General features: G+C 38.2%; 1 protein-coding gene and 2 non-coding genes across 3 annotated transcripts in view; 1 reads left to right on the forward strand and 2 right to left on the reverse strand.

Annotated features, from left to right (window-relative positions):
• LOC580598 (putative neutral ceramidase C) overlaps window positions 1–2,083 on the reverse strand; it is a 30,077-nt gene extending 27,994 nt beyond the window's left edge. The window contains exon 1 of the mRNA XM_030980063.1: window positions 1,907–2,083. Coding sequence (XP_030835923.1) covers window positions 1,907–2,026 — 120 coding nt within the window. The 5' untranslated portion in view covers window positions 2,027–2,083. The remainder of the gene's footprint in view (window positions 1–1,906) is intronic.
• Window positions 2,084–6,249: 4,166 nt separating this feature from the next.
• Window positions 6,250–6,322, reverse strand: TRNAK-UUU. The gene has a single exon. It is a non-coding gene; the product is annotated as a tRNA-Lys (tRNA).
• Window positions 6,323–11,821: 5,499 nt separating this feature from the next.
• TRNAK-UUU lies at window positions 11,822–11,894 on the forward strand. The gene has a single exon. It is a non-coding gene; the product is annotated as a tRNA-Lys (tRNA).
• The last annotated feature ends 9,487 nt before the right edge of the window (window positions 11,895–21,381 follow it).

A 21,381-nucleotide genomic window follows, 5' to 3' on the forward strand; every position in this document is an offset into this window, starting at 1 on the left:
AACCGGTCACTCAAAGATTTTAACCTTTTTTTAAGGCACTTCATGATCATTTTGAAGCGCGATTTTTATTAGGGCTTCAATATTACACCATATCACAAACACTGATAACACGTAGGGCCATGCATCTCAGATTTAACATTGTTAAACGATCGAAGGGTAATCAGTTCCACCATCATTCACATGACACAAGGGTTTTACATAGTATACATGGACCCTGTGTCATAAAACTTATTATTATTTAACAAGTTACAATAACTGTTAATGGAATTACTGGAATCAAGGCATTTGATTGGCTGAGAGCAAATTTGCCATAGAAATTTAGCATTTGTTATTGATAACAAGTTGTATCTTTGTCTCCTTCAAGTGTGACTTATCAAATTAATTCTGCAATGTGGATGGTTAGACTAAAACCAGGATATGGATCTGTGCATAAATTTCTATCTTCCTACATGTAAACACTATTCTACTCTATCTACATGTAAATTAATGTTGTTAACTTCAAGTCCATACATGTACATTTCTGATAAGGGATCAAATACAGTACTTAAAATTGGCAAAATAATTAGAAATAAGATTAAAACTTTTAAAATTAGAATCTAGTGAGTCATCTGTCCAAATGTATAACTTCCATTTGGTGCATTAAATGTACCTGTGACAGTCACTATAAATTAATCATTAATTCTACTTGACTGCATTTTGTTTATTCTTATCTTCACAGTCAATTGCATAAAAAGGAACGTTTTACAGTCATAGATTATATTTGCTTTTCTGTCATGTTTGGTTGCTGTTGTGCTTGATTTCACACAAATTCCCTCAATGAAGCAAATGGAAAGTAAATATGACATGCATTTTCTGAATGTCCACTTTCTTTTAATTTTTTTTTTAATAATAAAAAAATGAATAGAATTTATGAACTTCTGCAATTTTATTATGTATCAAACTACAAATAAATCAATTCTTTTGAACTAAATCCTACTATAAAAAAATTGAGGAAGCAAAATTAAATATCATTTAAAATACAGTTCATGGTCAAACAGTGATGGAAAAAGTGAAGTGAGGGCTGATAAACGCTTTTCTCCCATGGCCTATCATGGCTGAAAACTTGTTAATGTGTAGACTTCCTTTTGCCGATTAATTTGATGTATCCTTTCACCTTCTTGGTGTCTAAAATCTTCTAACCATTGACATTAGTATACACTTTTTCACAGGTTTCAAGGCAAACCGCTGCACAATACGAGTGCATACCGATGGTGGCTTGCACGTTGCGGGCGGGCGCGCGACTGTGTGAAGTTATCTACCGTAATGAGGATCTGAGATATTACGGTAGATAACTTCACACGGGCGCGCGCCAGCCCGCAACCCACCATCGGTAGTATTGTGCAGCAGTTTGCTGTGAAACCTGTGAAAAATTGTATACTAATATCAACGTTTATCAAAAAAATGCTCCAAAAATAACAAGAAAATTGACACGAAACAGGTAATAAACATAACAAATTTGAACTCCTGATCTTTATTTGGACACTTAATGAATATTTACTTCATTTGGGGTATGTTTTAGTAGATCTAGGATATCTCCATGCCGGAGTTACGGCTCAAATTTTGGATAGGTTTCTGAACAAGCGCAAATTTGTTTACCAAATTAATTCAATTCTTTCATGAAATATTAGATATCTTGGCAGTGAATATATCCACATCGCCGTGCTGAAGTCTGAAGCACGACCGATGTTTAGTTTGCAGCGCAGCTACTGTACAGCATGCAGCAGCAGCAGCAGTCGACAGTTCGTGAAAAAGAGAAAGGACCAGCGCAGCCAGGTCTACTCACCCCAGGAGTTCGGGGGCAACAACCTGCCACCGAACCGACGGGGACAAGTTGAATGTTCTTCGTTCAAAATATAATGCATCTTACCATATTTACACCAGCTGCAGGACCAGTTATATCAGCTTTCCCTAAGCCAATCATAAACTGAGGATCTGCTGCAGAAGCAGAACAGACCAAGACAGTAATTAATGCAAAAAATACTTCCATCTTCAACTTCGAAATTGTCTCCAGCTCCAGAAATATCAAAACATAATGTTTTATGGAAAGCTAACCTAAACGCTTCAAATGTATGGAACGCCAACTAGGTTGGCTTCAAAGAGATGTCCCTCGCATTAAAATGAAAAGATAAATAAACAAATCAAAAGATGAAGGCTTGACTTTAGGGGGCACGTGCCCCCCCCCCCCCCCCGTGGCTACGTGCCTGGAGGGGTGGGGGAGGGGTACACAAGTTTTTGAATGACGCAGCTTATCTGAAGACATTACGATAGCTAGATAACTTCACAATTTAGTTCCCTTTTCAGGAACTGTACCGCATAGAGCTGTATATAACAACTCTATGCTTTACCCTCATCTAGATGCTGAACAGGCGTTGATGAGTATCACCATAGAAGTAGATGTAGAAAATGATAAAGACATAGCTCTCAGGGCTATAACGTCTCTTTTCTGACTATCATTGATTTTGATAGTATCAACTAAGTGTTTTTTTTTAAAGTTTCTTAGTTGTTGTTCTTGTTCTTTCCTTTTATTTTTTGTTGCTCGTTTTCTTATGGTGGCCCTGAAGGGACCTCGCGAATAGACTAAATCGTGAAAAATATGCGATAAAATTCACGATATCGTCAATTTTATCGCATATTTTTCACGAAGAAATTCACGAAATTGACGATATCGTGAACTTTATCGTGAACTTTTCACGATGAAATTGACGATATCGTGAACTTTATCGTGAACTTTTCACGATGAAATTGACGATATCGTGAATTTTATTGTGAAAAGTTCACGATATAAAGTTCACGATATCGTCAATTTTATCGTGTACTCTATCGTGTACTCTATCGTGTACTCTCCTGACGGGCGCTTCGTAAACAAAACCAGCCCTAGCTGGGGGAGACAGAGAGAAGGAAAAAAGGGAAAGGGAAAGAGAAGATAAAAGGAAAGAAAGAATAATAAGAAGAAAAGAGGGAAACGGGGGGGGGGGGGCGAATGGGTTTTGCCTCCTCCTCACTCCCCCCCCCCCCCTCCCCGCCAAAAAATAAATCAGAGAGAGAGAGAGAAGGGAAAGGGAAAGGGAAAGAGAAGATAAAAGGAAAGAAAGAAGAGGAAGAAGAAGAAAAGAGGGAAACGGGGGCAAAGGGCTTTTGCCTCGTCCCCCCGCCCCCGCCAAAAAATAAATAAGAGAGAGAGAGAGAAGGAAAGGGAAAGAGAAGAAAGAAAGAGAAAAACGTAAAGAGGGAGAATAGGAAAGAAAGGAAAAGAAAGAAAAGAAAGGAGGCAAGAGCCCTTCGCCCCTGTTTCCCTCTTTTCTTATTCTTTTTCCTCTTCTTTCTTTCCTTTTATATTTTCTTTCCCTCTCCCTTCTCTTTCCCTTTATGGCGGGAGGGGGAGGGGGAGGTAAGAGCCTTTCGCCCTTCCCCCGTTTCCCTCTTTCCGTCTTCTTCTTCTTTCTTTCCTTTTATATTTTCTTTCCCTTTCCCTTTCCCTTCTCTCTATCTCTCTCCTATTTATTTGTTGGCGCGGGAGGGGGGAGGAGGCAAGAGCCCCTCTTTTCTTCTTATTCTTCTTCCTTTCCTTTTTTATTCTCTTTCCCTTTCCCTTCTCTCTCTCTCTCTCTTATTTATTTTTTGGGCGGGGGGATGCAAGAACCCTTCGCCCCCGTTTCCCTCTTTTCTTCTTCTTCTTCCTCTTCTTTCTTTCCTTTTATCTTCTCTTTCCCTTTCCCTTTCCCTTCTCTCTCTATCTCTTATTTATTTTTTTGGCGGGGGTGGGGAGGGAGGAGGCAAGAGCCCTTCGCCCTTCCCCCGTTTCCCTCTTTCCTTCTTATTCCTCTTCTTTCTTTCCTTTTATATTTTCTTTCCCTTTCCCTTCTCTCTCTTATTTATTTTTGGCGGGGGGGGGGGAGGGGGAAGGAGGCAAGAGCCCTTCGCCCTTCCCCTGTTTCCCTCTTATTCCTCTTCTTTCTTTCCCTTTCCCTTCTCTCTCTCTCTCTCTTATTTATTTTTTTGGCGGGGGGGGGGGGAGGTAAGAGCCTTTCGCCCTTCCCCCGTTTCCCTCTTTCCTTCTTCCTCTTCTTTCTTTCCTTTTATATTTTCTTTCCCTTTCCCTTTCCCTTCTCTCTCTCCTTATTTATTTTTTTGGCGGGGGGGGGGGAGTGAGGAGGAGGCAAGAGCCCTTCGCCCCCCCCCGTTTCCCTCTTTTCTTCTTCTTATTCTTTCTTTCCTTTTATCTTCTCTTTCCCTTTCCCTTTTTTCCTTCTCTCTGTCTCCCCCAGCTAGGGCTGGTTTTGTTTACGAAGCGCCCGTCAGGAGAGTACACGATAGAGTACACGATAGAGTACACGATAAAATTGACGATATCGTGAACTTTATATCGTGAACTTTTCACGATAAAATTCACGATATCGTCAATTTCATCGTGAAAAGTTCACGATAAAGTTCACGATATCGTCAATTTCGTGAATTTCTTCGTGAAAAATATGCGATAAAATTGACGATATCGTGAATTTTATCGCATATTTTTCACGATTTAGTCTATTCGCGATGTCCCTTCAGGGCCACCATTATACTATGGAGTGAAAACGTCAAGATATGAAAATGATAAATAGACCGCATTTTTTGCCTAAATATGAGGTGACAGCTAATGGCCAGAGTTATTGCTCATTATCTAGGGGTGGGAGCCCGGTGGGAGCTAGGGTAGGGGCTGAAAATGTAAAGCTGTGTATATACGCTTATTCCATACTTTATAATTAGATAAACAACCGATGTCTTATTCTACATTTTTTTAATGTCCCATATTACCCCGAACTGTTATCATATTCCGAACTCCTTTCCTCATTTTCATGAAATTATAACGTCATTCTGACATAAACAATACGTATTGCGTAACGAGATAATTGGGAAATCTATTTCACCCCTCAAAGTCAGCTCTCATCCCTTTTGCTTTCAGATGCCAACACCAGAGGGCGCAAACTCGAAACGAAATCTGAACGACTTTCGTTGACCCCGTTCGCGAGCCAGCGCGCGCCTTTCAAGCAGACAACCGAAACGCGTCTAAGGCGCTGCGGGCGAATGTGCCGGGTAGGTTCACTTTACTAAGCCTGATAATGACTCTCGCTCCGCGCGAATCACGAAAAGAATGGTTATCAAAATAGAGGACCTCCCTTCTTCTTTTGGCCTCTGCGGTGCGATTAAAAAGGAAACACCCTTTTCACCTCCACCCGTTCAAGGATTAAAGCTCACTGCTCTGTACTATCATCTTCTTTACTTTGGTATCAATATGTTGGCGAAGAAAAGAAGTCGAGGGATGCGGAGTGGGTCCCGTTTCAGCCGATGGCGTAGCCAGCTTGGTGGAATAGGATTCAGAAATAGAGGGGCACACGGTCTATGTGGTAATCTTAATTGCGGTGCCCGGATCTTCGGGGGCGGCTGTTAGCTGTGTTCTCAGTTAATTTCTTGAGCTTTCTTAATCTCTGGGATTAGCCGCACTCATTTGAGAGACAAGAAATTGCTAGCGTGTGCTCCTTTACTTTACTTTGACAGTTCATACACGCCGGCGACGGAACTGGTATTGTGACACCAAAAAATTCGCGGAACTATGCTCCCAACTAAAAGCACAAGACAGTGTCATCGAAATTATAACCCTAATGACCAACCTCTCGCTAATTATTGATACAAGAATGAAGACGGAAAAGTGTAGCCTATAACTTTACGGAATGGTGGAAGCCAGAAGGAAGAAAATCTAAAACGAACACTTTCATTGTTCTACCAGGACCCTTTTTTACTATTAAAAAAAAAAAAAAATTAATGTACAGAGCTCTTATTTCAATCCGAGCGGCCACAACTTTGGTATGGTTTAAATGCCTAATATATAATACTAGTGTATAACATTCAGCATTCGCAACGTCGTGGCATTATTCTCTAAAGTAGAAGGGCTTTTACAATGTTTGAAATTGTGCAAAGATAACTTTGAAAAGCAAAATGACATTTGTGGGTATGGGGGGGGGGGGGGGCTAACAGTCAGAAGAAGAAGCAAAGGAGGCCCGCGTTGGGGGGGGGGGGGGGTGGGTGACACCATCTGTATTTTAAACGTTTCAGTTTCAGATTTATTTTTAATTTCCAACAGAACAATCAATATAAACAATATGAAACCCCCAAAGTAAACATCGGTGCTTATAAAGTGCTTACCACCGAAGTCTCTAAGCGCAAAAAATATACTCTCGCCCGATGAGGGACTTGAACCCGCGACCCTCTGATTAAAAGTCAGATGCTCTACCGACTGAGCTAACCGGGCTTCGTCGTAAATTGTTTTAATGCATTTCTTTTCCAATCATTAATCGAATTACATAGGAAAATGCTAGTGCTTGTCTTTAAGGGAAAAAAACTGTGGAAAAGGAGGAATTCACTGTATTATAAAATGAAATGGTAAGAGAACACGACGGGAGAGAAAACTAGATAAAAGAGAGGATTAAAGTAAAACATGAAGATTTAATTTGTTTTAGGATTGTAACAGAAACGATTCAAATTTTCTCTTAATTTTCGGCTTGCACCCGATAGATAAAGATCGCATGATCGATCTTGTAATTGAAAACAAGTCGGAAGAAAATTTGGAACGGGTGGGATTTGAACCAGCCACCAACTTCTTGCTGGGCAGCGACTACGACACAGTCATGATAAACTGGAAACAAATGCCTCAGCTCTCCTGACTTTTCGTTTTTATTTCTAGTCCTACTTAATTTTAACGAAAATGATATAGGCCTCTGAACGTCAGACAATAAAAGGTATAAAAGAGAAGAAAACAAAAAGAATATGGAAGTGGAAAGAAAAGAAATGAAGAAAAAAATGTTAAAAAATGAGGACGTCTATTCAGAATACACCAGCACCCCTCCCCCTCCCCGCTCTGCCCTTGTCATATCAATCCATGCGATGCTGATACTTCTACTCATCTAAATCAAAACCGGCTAAAATAAGCACACGCGCTCTCCATGAACTTGAACTTGAAAGCGGTCTTTCAATTTTGGCCGTCGCTGTCTTAATTGAAATTGAGGGCCCCAAGGCTCCAAATCTCATAGGTTACGTCAACAATGACATCATCGGCATCATTACCCGCCAACAAAATATGACTCCACAAAATCAAAAGGCAAGTTTAATGTTACACGCGTAACTTGTGCGATTATGGAAATTTGTGGTCATTGGTGTCGGTGTAACGGATAGGCAAAGTGTCCGTTACATACCATCTTAAATGGTGTTTCTTTTTTCATCCAGATAAGTACAGAAGGAGTTATTATGAAAGGGGAGACCTTAGGACGAAGACTTGATTCGGAGAAGTGTAATGGAGAATAAGATCGAAAGGAAACAATTTGAGACAGATATGAAGGACAAGAACGACGACATTTTTGATTTCTCATTCAGGTCCAATCATTACCCTGGGTTTTTTGTAAGGAGCATTATACGTTTACAAAAGTAGTGTGCAGTAGTGATCCATTTAATGGATGAAAAGGCGGTTGAAGTCGTTGGCTCGCAGATTCGAGAATACAATCATAGAAAATGTATTGATTATAAAACGGGAAAGACAGATGCTGCTTATTTTTATCAGTAAAACTGCGTTGCACTAGTCTGCTCTCAATCTTGCTCAAGAATTATGTAGACAAACCCTAGCTATGTATGTCTTTTATTAATAACTAACTCTAGACCCAATACTACCTCATTCCATTGAAGGGGAAACATGTATTATAAGTAGGAAACAGGTTGGTGCTTTAAGTAAGGCCTATAAGAAAACAAAAAGTTGTATTGCCGTTTAGGTGCCAAAAATGGGTCGGTCGGTCAGAAATCTTTTTTGTTTATACTCCCTCTTTGGGCTGATATTTCTCAGTTTTGAATGCTTTTCCTTATACATTTTCCCCTAAAAAATGGTGAAAAAATTCTTTTTTTAAAAGCCGACCGTACATTTCAGGATTTTGGGGTCGGTCGCAAAGGGCAATACAACGCCTTTTTTTTTTTTGTCTTTTTTTTGGGGGGGGGGGGGGGCCTTACATTGTGGAAGCAGGCGAGGGGCATGCCGGGCCGACGGGTTTGAAAATAAATGTGTATAGAAAAGAGCAACGAAAGATTCGGAGTGACACGGGTCCCGGGACACGGGTGAAGCCAGAAAAATATCTTTTGTTGAAACAAGTAAGTTAAATTAATGATAAATGATAGGCTCTTCGTGAGTCGTGAACCTTTTCAGTTGTCGAACGCCCCCACCCCATCTGAAATCCCTGTAGCCTGGCGGAGGGGGGGGGGATATGAACATATTGTATCATCAGCCCAATCTGACTTGCGTGCATGGAACAAAATAAACATTTTTGCATGAAAAAGTAAAGTTTTCTAAAAAGTGCGTTTCTTTCCAGCATTGGGGAGCCCGGGAGTCACTTGGGTAAACTTTCAAAAAGCATAATATATATACAAATATTATGCTCCTTCTCTCTACTTTTGTCGGAAAAAGCATAGTAATGTCGTCTTTTTTGCGTTGAAGAAGAGCAAAATAGCGAGTTTCTAGTGCTCTTCGGCCGCTCTCGCAAGTCCCCACTCGTTCCATAAATTGTGGTCAGGCGGCTTTGGGGTGAGCGGCTGATGAATATACCGTACTAATCGTTAGCTTTCTTCTGGTATTAAACTTGTTTTCATTGGCTGTATATTTTTATAGGAATTTACCCATTCACATAATGAAACTTCCTACCCGATTAAGCTAGTGGCCCATAACCCCTGCACTTATTCTTTTATGAAACAAGTCCAAGTAAACGTTTCCATATAGGGGGGGGGGGGGGAGGGGTGAGATACAAAGATTGGGACGATGATGGTGAGTTTAATGATGACGATGGCGATGTACCTTAATGCAAAATCAGAGAATTAATTCAGAGGGGAAATGTGCGGAACGAAACAATTTAAAAAATAATCATAATTTTTAATAGGCCCTTAATTGATTTTGTTTTCATTGCTGGTCCATGGAATCGATCACGGTGATGTCAAACTAAAACAACTGGAAATATTCCGAGAGAAATGAAATATTGTCAGAAAACTAAACAAGGATGACAAAGAATTTTTACAAAAGCAGACCGCGCCAAGGTAAAAGTAAAGTATCAAATATTGAAACTAGAAAACACAATAAGACAAAAAAAAAATGAATTTAGACTAGAGGCTAGCCTCTTTATTACTTTGCCTTTGGCAGTGTTCAACATTTCTTATCGTTTTTCTAAGTTCGATATGACGAAATAGGATTGTCTCTAGATCTGTTAAAAATGAAACAAAAGGCATCCATGGTTATTAAAGGCTAGCGGTAGACGAAATTAAGAACAGTTGAAAATGGCAGCTCTTTATCATACAGTGTGATAATTGATAACGTGAGTAAACAAAGAAATCAGGATTATAAGAAATAAAATGAAACCGTCGTCAAAATCATTGTTACCGCTTTAGCGACCATCTGTCACATTGGAAGCCTCCGTCTAAACGAAATGAAATCTGAAAGTGTATGAGCCCTACAACATAGTATGCACGTACAAGTCACGAGTAGAGGCTTCATAGCAGCATAGCAGAATGAGAGATGAAGGGCTCCACCTTGCGATGAATAATTTGTTTAGTACTAGGCAGCGTACTACATGTAAGTTCGGCATTGCCATTAAAAATGAACTCGGTCTACATGAAGTGTTCGTTTCTATTTTCCTGCCCCTCAAATGAAGATATTAGAATTAGGAAGGGAACCATGGTTACTTTCATGGGCACATCGGCATGGTGTCACAAAGAGGGATGTCTTATCTTCCTCAAGTATTGGTAGTTCAAACGAACAAACAATTATTAAACAAACAAACAAAAATTAGGGAGTGGATGTGGAAGAAGTGGGTTAATTCTAGTTTTACATTGACCCCCACCCTCTTGTTCATGCCCTCTCTCTCTCTCTCTCTCTCTCTCTCTCTCTCTCTTTCTCTCTTTCTTTTCCCCCCTCTCTCTCTCTCTCTATCACTCTCCCTTTCTCTCTCTCTCTCTCTCTCTCTCTATATATATATATATCTCTCTATCACTCCCCTCTCTCTCTATCACTCCCCTCTCTCTTTTTTTTTCCTCTCTCCTCTCTTTCTCTCTCTCTCTCTCTCTCTGAAATGATGAGGGCTATCTAGTCAAATAGTTGGGTGCCCTATTCCCTGAATAGTTTGCAGGCACAAACCCCCGTCAGTCCGTGTGCGTGTCTGCACTATGAGACTATAACTCTTGACAAGGACTAACATATGTAGGCTCTGCTCAAGGCGTTAGGAATTTTAATTTTAATTTATTAATTTGGGTCTGTAGTGGCAGACTAGCCTCGCCATGTCCTGGAATCGTTGTCGTTTCAGCTCATCTCTGAAACGACAAAGAATAATCGAAATACCTGAACATAGAGCACGGATGTAGAGATAAAATGGTAACAAAGCCTTTTAAAAACCTATTTTGAAGTTAATTATTTCTTAAATGCGACATTCCACAAGACGATAACGAAAAGAGAACAAAGATTGTCATTTTCAGCTGTGGGTTTTGTCATTAGATCTGAGTATAATAATGAGAGGATTTAAAAATCAATCAAACATTTTGTAAAATGCTGAAAACAATACTCATCTGACGAAGATTGTACACTAAAACGTGCCACGCGACCAGAACAATACCTGTTCATCATTAATTCATAACATTGATTCTCCTAAATGCCTACAGTAACCATAACCCACCATATTGATCAGTTAACCTCAGAAAGCCCGGAAATTGTCTCCTAGTGTTCTGTTTTGGTCTGTTTTGAATGATTTCAAAACAATCTATAATCAATTTAAACCTTGTAATGTCCGCACGCGTAAGAACGGACAAGCCCGGCCTACGATAGAACTCTTTTTAGGTCACGGCTTTTGTTCGAAGTTATCGTTGCGGCTACTGCTGGGTGTGGCGGACACGAAATCGATACATGCACGCGACGACGATCGATATCGCGTCGTCGCCGTCATTGCCTGGGCAGGTGACTCTATTGATCTCCACCACCTCCCTCTCTAAATCACACTCTCCTCTTTCTATCGCCACCCTCTCCCTTCCTCTCTTCCTTCCGCCCTCACATCACTTCCCCTCACACAATCACCCCTCTCTCACTTTCACTCACTCACGCACTCACTTCATGCTCCCCTTCCAAGTTCTATCAGTTATCCCCTTTCTCTACTCTCTACTCTTTTCCACGTTCTTTGTCTTTTCGTTCTCTCTCCTTCTGTCACTCATTTCTCTTTACTGTCGCTTTGCCCATACATGTGGATTACATTTCCTTATCTCTTCTCATGGCAGTATATGGATCATTCTTGGTATAAAATTGTATATCTTCTTAGAACTTTATTGATAAGTCTCCATGGTCTCCATGACTTTTGAGATTGATCAATAAACTTATGAGGAGGTATAAATGTCACATATCAAAACTAAATTTTATCCACACAGTCAATAAATTCATGGAAAGAGGTATTTAAAAAAAATAAAAAAAATCATTGCAACATTGCAGTTAATCATTGTCTTCTTTCATTTTCACTGTCTTTTTGAAAATAATATTTTGTTTTAAATATCTAGACGGAATGTATGTGTGTGTATTGTTTTTAGTTCTTTTTTACAGACGTGTATCAATCAGATACGTATTTACGTCTGGGGACCGACCTTTACACGTTATCATCCGAAAGACGTGACTCAGTTTGTAAATTCCATTGTTAGCTGGATTACGGGCGCACGCTACAACGTATATGATAATACAATTTGTCCCTCTACCGCCGAAGCCCGGTTAGCTCAGTCGGTAGAGCATCTGACTTTTAATCAGAGGGTCGCGGGTTCAAGTCCCTCATCGGGCGAGAGTAATTTTTTTTTTTTTGCGCTTAGAGACTTCGGTGGTAAGCACCGTTTTTATTATTCACTATTATTCACTATTTACAGTGTTATATTTTTCACCGATTTTCTTTTTGCCCCGCACCACTTCTCTCTCTCTCTCTCTCTCTCTCTTTCTCTCCTCTCTCTTTTCTCTCTCTCTCTCTCTCTCTCTCTTTCTCTCTTTCTCTCTTTCTCTTTTTTCTCTCTCCCCCTTTCTCTCTCTCTCTCTCTTCCTCTCTCTCCCCCTCTCTCTCACTCTAAAAGTACCAATGTTATATCTGGTTCAAATCTGCTTCTCCTCTTATATGACTACAAGGGCATTAACTCAGAAGATTAAGTTCTGGGAAAAGTAACAAATAATTATCTTTTTTTTCTTCCCCTGTTAATTTGGAAGAGTATCATCAAAAATTCATCTCCTGATAAGGATGGCTCTTCACATGGCCTCATAATCAAAATATGTCAAGTAACAGCTAAAGGTTGTGGACCACAGTTTCATGCCACATGTTTGTGTAGCCCCATATACGCATTTCTGTGTGATTTTTAGCAAGACTATGCCAATTTCTTACCATTTCGAAGATTCCCAAACATCACAGTATACACCAATACTTTTCTGCTACATGATCAACCTTTCCAGTAGATTCCACACAGTTTCTTTCACATTGAAATTACATGATCAGGGGGGTGTTTCACAAAGATTCTAAGTTGAACTTATCTCTAAGTTGGACTTAACAATAATGGAAAGCCGTTAGCATCCTTGAAAATATTTTGTAAAAGTTATTTTAAAAGACATCAAATGTTGATTCATATCATTCATTTGTTCCATTATCATGTGAGATTTCATGTTCTTGATGTGGAATTTATGAAAAGTCTTAAATACTTGAATTTTTGCTTTTTAATATATTTTATTTTAAGGCTACAAATGGCTCTCCATAATTTTCAAGTCCAACTTAGAGATAAGTTCGACTTAGGATCTTTGTGAAACACCCCCAAGAACTCATCTCTATCTTTAAAGGGTATGATTTAGTACCCTTACAGGTCACAGCAGACGACACTCATTCCACGTTTTTGTTTAGTTCTATATGAATTAGGCATTATGCCAAACTGGAAGTTCAGAAAATAGCCTTTATTACTTCTCTAACAGCGTACTCTTGGGCTATATATTTACGCTTAACTGGACATAAGGACATAATCAGCGGAGAATTAGGGGATTACAACAGCCAAGAGTGTACAAGTGTTAACACAAAAAGGAAAGTGGAAGAAATTGAATGAAATTCGCCTCCCGTAGGCTGCTTCTTAACTCCTGTCATTTCGACTGAATAGGGTGAATTATATCCGCCTATATATTATGAACGGGAGATCAAGGTGGCATATCAGATCGGCCTCGGGCTAGGCACGGCCTGGCGAGGGACGAGTGACCGATGTCCGAAACACGAGATCTCCTCATTACTCGATATTAATTTTTTCTTGTCAGACATCTTTATTAACCAACACAGATGGGCTACCAAGCAAGTATAGTTATATCTAATGAAATTTCCATTCACGCATCTGTCATTGGGGATACTAATACGACTGCAGTATACGCCTAGAATTTTGTACACGGATAATAGTCCAGTGTCAATATCAGATAGGCCTATAGGCATATTGAAAGATAGTATACAAATTTACAGATAACCATCAGGCCAAGCAAATAGACAGAAGGTATATAAGCAGGTCTACATTAAAAAAACTTAAAAACCAAACAAACTATGAGATGTAGAACAAACCCTCACGACGAGGGAATGAATAAAGGAAACTGCTATTGATATTACACTGGTCTAGGCTTAATGAGGAAAAAAACCTGCAGAAAAAACAAAAACGAAGCCGATGTAAATGATGTAGACCATTGTCAATAGCTAAGGCAGTGAGATAGGAGTGAGAAAGTTATTTGTGTAGAATAAATGAATGCAAGAATGAATGAATAAATAAATAAATAAACAAATAAATCGCATATAAAATAAGTGTCCTTTATTTTCGTAAAGATGAATCGGCGACCCAGGGTCTATTATATTCTAAAAAGCAAAATGATAATTGTTTTCATCCATTACAAAAAAAAACCGGAATCTATATTCAGGAGGAATATAATAACATAATGATGATAAATCTGTTCACCCAGGGAAGCTCATCAGTATCGATGCTGTTCTTCCTGAGGGCCTTGTAATTATTATCACCCCAGTGGCACAAATTCTATGTGGGTGAATGTCGTGCCCGACTGGGATTTGAACCCTCAACCCTTGGATTAAGAGTCAAGTGAATGAACCATTATATCTTGATACCTCCTGTTTACTGTTTCATAGGTACCTTGCATTCCATGGCAGCATTGACTGAGTTTCCGTCCCACACTTTAAATGACACAATTTTACTCTTGACTGGCATTGAATGAAATGGCAAAAGATAATAAAATAAATAGATTGTTTTTAGTGGATAAAAATGGACATCAGATGATGTTTGAAGGTTTGCATGGTGGTATGAACAATTATTGCGGAAGAGGTTTACGGTACACCATGTGTAAAGTCCTAAAAGGACTAAGGAAAGTAGATAGAAAATAGAAGTGAGATGGAAAGGCGAGAAAGTGGAGGTTGGAAGGAAGAGTATCTTTCGGAAGTGAGTATAGTCCTCAAAAGGACTGTAAACCAGAAAGTTGTAGGCAGGATGAGAGGTTTGAGTAGAAGACTGGATTGAGTTGGAGAGTTGAGTAGGCGAGTAGAGTTGCAGAGCAGGAGCAGGAGAGTAGACTCGACGTTTCGGACAGGTTGACTGTCCGTCTTCAGGAAAATGGACATGTAATCGTTTCCGTACCGACTATTGTCAACGTGAGTTTTGAAGAAGAAAACATTGAGCTTTGTCACGAATCCCTTGATCTGTGAGTAATGCAAAATGAAGTGTCGAACAAAGTAGACAAATATTGCCTGACCGCAACATTATATTTACATTTCTGGTCACCGTTAATACATATTGGAAGAGGAACACTATTGAGAGGGTATGTGGTCGTTGAGGGGGTATGGCAGGGTGTGAACGAGTGTAGTCTATACATCTATACAAGTCGGAAAAGTAAAACCCTGTGTTGTTGAATATTTATCTGTCTTTAGATTTGCGTTGGTTGCTGTCTCTAAAGTTACACACACATCCTTATACCTTGTTCTTTTACAAACCGTTTGGATATTGTGGTTGCATTAACAATGCCCTTAACTGAATAAAATGAATAATTATATCATACTAATCTCAAAGAAGAAAAAATAGCTTAATTTTATAAAAACGTGTTTGAGAGAGTTGGCAGCGCGACAACATGAAAATGATGACAAACCTAACAAGCATTAATATGCTTTCTTAGCAATCAGGTAAAAAAATACAGTAACCGCCACATAAACGTCCAGTTTCATCGTGTATTTTGTATATCATTGTGTTGAAATATCCATTTTGTCATTTTGCATATCTCTGCCCTTTAGTCTTGGGCCGTGACAATCAAGATCATTGTAAAGCCATTCTATATGAATATGATCAGTTTGAATTATTTGTGGACATATACGATCGAACTTGTCGAATTTGATTATTAAATAAAGAAACATGTAATAGGGGAAAAACAGTTCCTATTATATTTCACTAAGTGATTCCGTGGCGCCATGATGATAATACGCCCTAGATCTAAAATGAAGAGGTTTTTTTCTGCTGCAAACATATAAGTCCAGTAAGCTACGCATTCAAGTTTTATACTGTAGATGTAAACAGAAACATACATATGCAACCTCTAGATGTAAAGAGCAAATAATTATAGATGCTACAGGAAGTTCAATATTTATTGTCATGGAATTATGTCTCTCATCACCTATACTAGTCCAGAATGCTATTTCTTTTTCATAACTCTTTATTGTTCAGTCTGTATAATGCTCTTTATAGTTCGACGCCATTATATCACATGTTTTCGGTATTTTCTTTATAGGCAGACATTTATGTAGATGACCCCTTTTCTCCCCGTTTCCTTTTCTATTCCATCCCCCCGTCTCTCTCTCTCTCTCTCTCTCTCTCTCTCTCTCTCTCTCGCTCTCTTTACCTGTCTATGTCCCCTTTCTCCCCTCTCTCTTTCTCTCCCTGTTTCTTTCTCTCCCTCTCTCTCCCTCTCTCTCTCTCTCTCTCCTTGTTTCTCCCTGTCTCTCTCTCGGTCTCTATCTGTCTGTCTCTCTCTCTCTCCGTCTCTCTGTCTCTCTCCGTCTCTCTGTCTCTCTCCCTCTCTTTGTCTCTGTCTCTCTGTCTGAATGTCTGTCTCTCTCACTCTCTGTCTCTCTTTCCCACTATTTCCCTCCCTCTCCACTCACTTTTTATCGTTCTTATTTCTCTCCCCCCCCCCCCCTCCTCTAACCCTTTCCTCTCTTCCCTCTCATAGCCGAAATTGAAGGTAAACATAGTTTTGATACAAAAGGTCTTTGTTGGCAAAGAATGCCGCATAAGTCTCATTGTTCAAAGTTTACTGATTTTCAGATTAGCCCAATCGATTGATAATACGTATTGATTGATTGGATATTGGAAATTCAATAATAGTTTATGTGAAAATGAAGATTATGTTAGAGAGTTAAAAAAGAAAATTTGTCAATTAAAAAACGAACTGCAAACTAAAATAAAAGACAAAAGGTTGTTATGGGATTTTTTAAAAATGAAAATTCGGAGCTTTACACAAAAATTTTCAAAAAAATTGGCTGATCAAAGAAGAACAATAAGAACAGATTTAGAAAAAGAAATACAATGTTTAGAACAACAATTGACGGAAAGCACTAATGCAGATACTTTAGAAAAATTGGAAAATACAAAAAAGAAATTAAAGGAAGTTTATAGCTATGTAAATGAAGGAATTAGGATTCGATCACGAGCCTCGTGGTACGAAAGCGGAGAAAGGGATTCGCGTTATTTCAATCAATTAATGCAAAATAACAAAAGAAAGAGTACTATTAAAAAAATTAAAACCTCAGATGGTGCTATTTGCTGCGATGAAAAAAGGATAACTGAAGAAATCCGGAAGTTTTACAGCATGTTGTACAGTAAAGTAGAGTACGAGTGCTCGGATAATTGTTATAATAGTTTCTTTCAAGGTTTACCGAAATTGACTGAAAAATCTCGAGAAAACTGTGAAGGATCTATAAGTAATAAAGAATGCCTAGAAATCCTACAAGAATTAAAACAGAACAAATCACCTGGAAATGACGGTTTTTCTTCAGAATTCTATCGTACCTTTTGGCCGGATATTGGAGATTTAGTTAAAGATGCCTTGAATGAAGCATATAGATTAGGAGAATTAGCATCGTCTCAAAAACAAGCTGTAATTACGTTAATCGCTAAAGATGGGAAAGATCCCTTTTCACTGAAAAATTATAGACCCATTTCCCTTCTTAATGTCGATTATAAAATTTTAACAAAAATTTTGGCTAAGCGAATCAAGAAAGTATTAAATGAGATCATTATGGGAGATCAGGTAGGCTACATGAAAGGGAGGAATATTGGTGAGGCCATTCGCATTATAGATGATATTATTTTTCATACATCCCGTTACAATTTATCTGGTTTTTTGTTAGCTATAGACTTCGAAAAAGCTTTTGACTCAATTTCACATCAATTTCTTCAAAAAGTTCTGTCGTCATTTGGTTTCGGTCCATCCTTTCAAAAGTGGGTTAAAGTTTTATACACGAACACTCTAAGTTGTGTATTAACTGAAGGAGGGTCCACTGGTTATTTCAAAGTAGAAAGGGGAGTAAGACAGGGAGACCCTCTTTCTCCGTACCTCTTTATCTTGTGTATTGAAGTAATGGCACACAAATTACGAATAGATAATTTGGTGGACGGAATTAATTTTGGAGATAAGGAAACTAAACTAGTAACTTATGCGGATGATATGACAATTTTTGTTCGCAATAAAAAATCAATTAATAGGTTAAAAGTATTATTTGCAGATTTCGAAAAAATTTCTGGACTGAAAATAAACAACGACAAGACTAAAATATTAAGGTTAGGTTTATGTCAACGTTTAGATTGTGATTTTGCTTTTGGCGAAATAGTTGACTTTCTTAAGGTTTTAGGGATTTTCTTTTCCCTCGATGAACACAAGAAAGAAGATCTAAATTATAAAGAAATCTTAAGTAAAATAAAAACACTTTTAAATTTTTGGAAGCAAAGAGATTTAACACTTATGGGTAAGATTCAACTATTGAAGGTGCACATTTATTCTAAAGTTCTTTATCGGGCGTCACTTACTCCTGTTCCAAAATGGGTTTATGATTCACTGGATGAATTAACTTTTGATTTCATATGGAAAGGGAAAACAGATAAAATCAATAGAAACACCATGTTCTTAGACTATAAGCAAGGGGGGTTAAAGATGTTAAATTTTTCTGCACAAGTTAAATCGCAGCGAATTATGTGGATTCAAAAACTTCTAAACAAAGATGAAGACATGAAATGGAAACAATATTTTAACTTTGTCACTGAACACGTGGGTGGAGATTTGATATTTTCATGTGACTATATACCAAGTTTATTAAAAGTGAAAGCTCCACAATTTTATATGGATTTATTAGAAGATTGGGTGAATACAAGACATATAAGGAGTATAGACATTGGTGATGTGGTAATTTTTAATAATAAACTTATTCGATATAAAGGAAGTTGTATATACGATAAGAGGTTGTATGACAAAGGAATTTACAAATTAAAACATATTCTGGAAAACGATGGTAAACTAAAATGTGACAGGCATTTTATCGATTTAGGTGTTGAAGTAAATGAAATTGAAAAGATCAAGCACTTTTATGCCTGTTTACCAGTTTGTTGGAAAAATAATTTTAGAAAGGGAGAAGAAAAAAATAATTCTGGAACTGATTTCACTTTGGGGAAGAAAACAACTAATATAGCTGATCTAAAATCAAAACAAATTTATGTACAATTAATAAAGAAAGATGATTTTAAACCTTTGGTTTTTGAGAGAATTGGAAGGAACTATGGTTTTTCCTGTAAGGAAATAGAAAACATATTTTTAAGACTAAGACAGTGTACACTTAACAGTCGATTAAGAGAGTTTCAGTTCAAACTTATACATAATATATTATATACAAACCATCACCTCTTCCGTTTTGGTCTTGTCTCGACTAAGTTATGCTCATTTTGCGAAAAAGATGAAGAAACATATAAACATTTATTCTATACTTGTGAATTTGCACAATCAGTGTGGGGAATGTGCACGAGATTTTTAGACTTTGAAATACACAACTGTAGTTTGGAGGAAATTCTGTATGGGAAAGAGGAGAGTAATAAAGGAAAATATCAATTAATGAATCATGTTTTAATTCTTGTTAAATATCTGATTTATAGAAATAGAGAACTTAAAAAACCACCCTCTTTTAATGAAATAAAGAATAGTATAATAGGGGATAAAGTAGAAGAAAGGAAATTGGCTGCAATGAGGGGAACTCTCACTATTCATTTTTCGAAATGGGAAAACCTGAGTATTAGACAAACAATTGGAACCCAGAGTCAGTCGTCCACCGGTTAAGAGGGGGGGGGGGGAGGGGGATAAGGGAGAGGTCGGGTAGGGTAGGGTTAACAAAAAGAGAAAACTTTTTTCTCAGGACAACAGTATAAAAGAGGTATAAGTTGCTACATTGTTAAAACAAAAATTTTGGATTATATAACTGCATATGTTTTCTTTGAAAATATGAATTTTTGTGTCGAATATGATGTATAGGAACTAACTATGTAAGTTTTCTTTGAAGTCGTTTGTAAGACAAAAATTTATACTGATTTATAATGTCATCACATTTGCAGTGAGTGTTACATATGATGATTGTAATTTGTACTATGATTATAATTTGTTTCAAGAGAGAAAAGAATAAAAACTGACCATAAAAAAAAAAAAAAAAATTGATTAGGTACCGACGCAATCGATACACGCTCGTGCCCCATCGCAATTCTATTCTATTCTCCTTGTTCTCTATATAAAAAAAAAGTTTTACGTATTTTCGCCCAATACAAGATTCGTTAGTGCGAGCTTTGCTCGCGTGCCATCGCAATTCTATTATTCTCCAAATTTGAATTTTCCATTTGGCAGTGTTTTAGTCATCCCATTTGTTGCGGAACACAAATGCTTTCGTCATTATACCGGGTCCCCATTTCTCTCTTGGGTTTTGAGTGGCAACTGGCAAGGGTAGGTTGATGCCTTGCCAAAGGACTTTAGTGCCGTGTCGGGGATCGAACCACGACCTTTGAATTATAAGTCAAGTGCTTAAACCACTCGGCTTCGATACTTCTCCTCAATGCTCACACCCGCACTCGTCTTCTGTAAATTACTGTCGAAATAAAGGCTTCTCCTGAGAAGTTAAAGCGTCTTCTATAGCTCTCACCAAATAACCGTTTCATTGATATGAAAATACAAACATGGGCATTCCTTAACTTAATCACGATATCTTTCTTTAAGGAGATGTTTATAATTCTAGTCTGCGTTTTTACGTTTAGACTGACGATAAACTATTTCATACATAATGCAGTTAATATTATGTTCTTTGCTTTAGAACGCCCATGGTCTTGAGGCAGAACAAATATCTTTATTTGAACTGGCTTACTTTGCATGTTTTTAAGTCCTATCTATATTCGAAAATTATATTGGCAATCTAAAGTAGGTCACTCAATTTCAGAATAAAATTACGTACTTACATATGATATCATAACCTAAAGGATTGGTATCAAGCCTGGACACATATTTTTTTAAAGCAAAATGAACGAAAGACACGAATTCATTAACTTTCCAATCTAATGGCTATTGTAGAGCAAGTCACTTTTGGGGGACAGGAATTAAACAACCGGATCGTAATGTCCTACAGAGATTGGTAAATGTGATAGATACACGATATGCTTCCATTTTGGACTTGATAGTAGCGGTAATCACCCAGAAATTTCTCCGGTACGTGCTGTACAGTGTACAACACGTGTACGTACGGGGGAGCGGCAATTACGGACCAATTTTACGAGTAATTGTTCGACCTGTTCCTGCGCAACTCAAGGCGTATTCTTCGAAAGGCATGCGATGTGGGCGCAGATTGCTAGACGACTTCGTCATCACGTAAAGTTCTTCCAAATATAGGGCCTTCTGTCCCCTCTTTAATGAGAGAAAAGAATGATTTCTGCGTAATTTTGTGGAAGCTGCTTAATGGGGTGTATCAGTATTGGTTCAATGTCAAATTTGCCCGCGTGATGCCATGCACTTTGCAGAAATGTAGATGATGTCGCCTCGTTTTGAGCGGCGGAGAATGGACCACCAGACCCAAGTTAATCAAGTTGTTTAAGAGACTTCGATCCTTACTCTTGATATTCGTTTTCTTAGAAAAGCGAATTGAAGGGAAGTAGCATTGTTTGGATAATTATGTATATTTGTCTATGTTCAAACTGTTTTCTATACACAATGCA

The sequence above is a fragment of the Strongylocentrotus purpuratus genome, unplaced genomic scaffold (genome assembly GCF_000002235.5).
Source record: "Strongylocentrotus purpuratus isolate Spur 01 unplaced genomic scaffold, Spur_5.0 spur5_scaffold_10, whole genome shotgun sequence".
Lineage (NCBI taxonomy): Eukaryota > Metazoa > Echinodermata > Echinoidea > Camarodonta > Strongylocentrotidae > Strongylocentrotus > Strongylocentrotus purpuratus.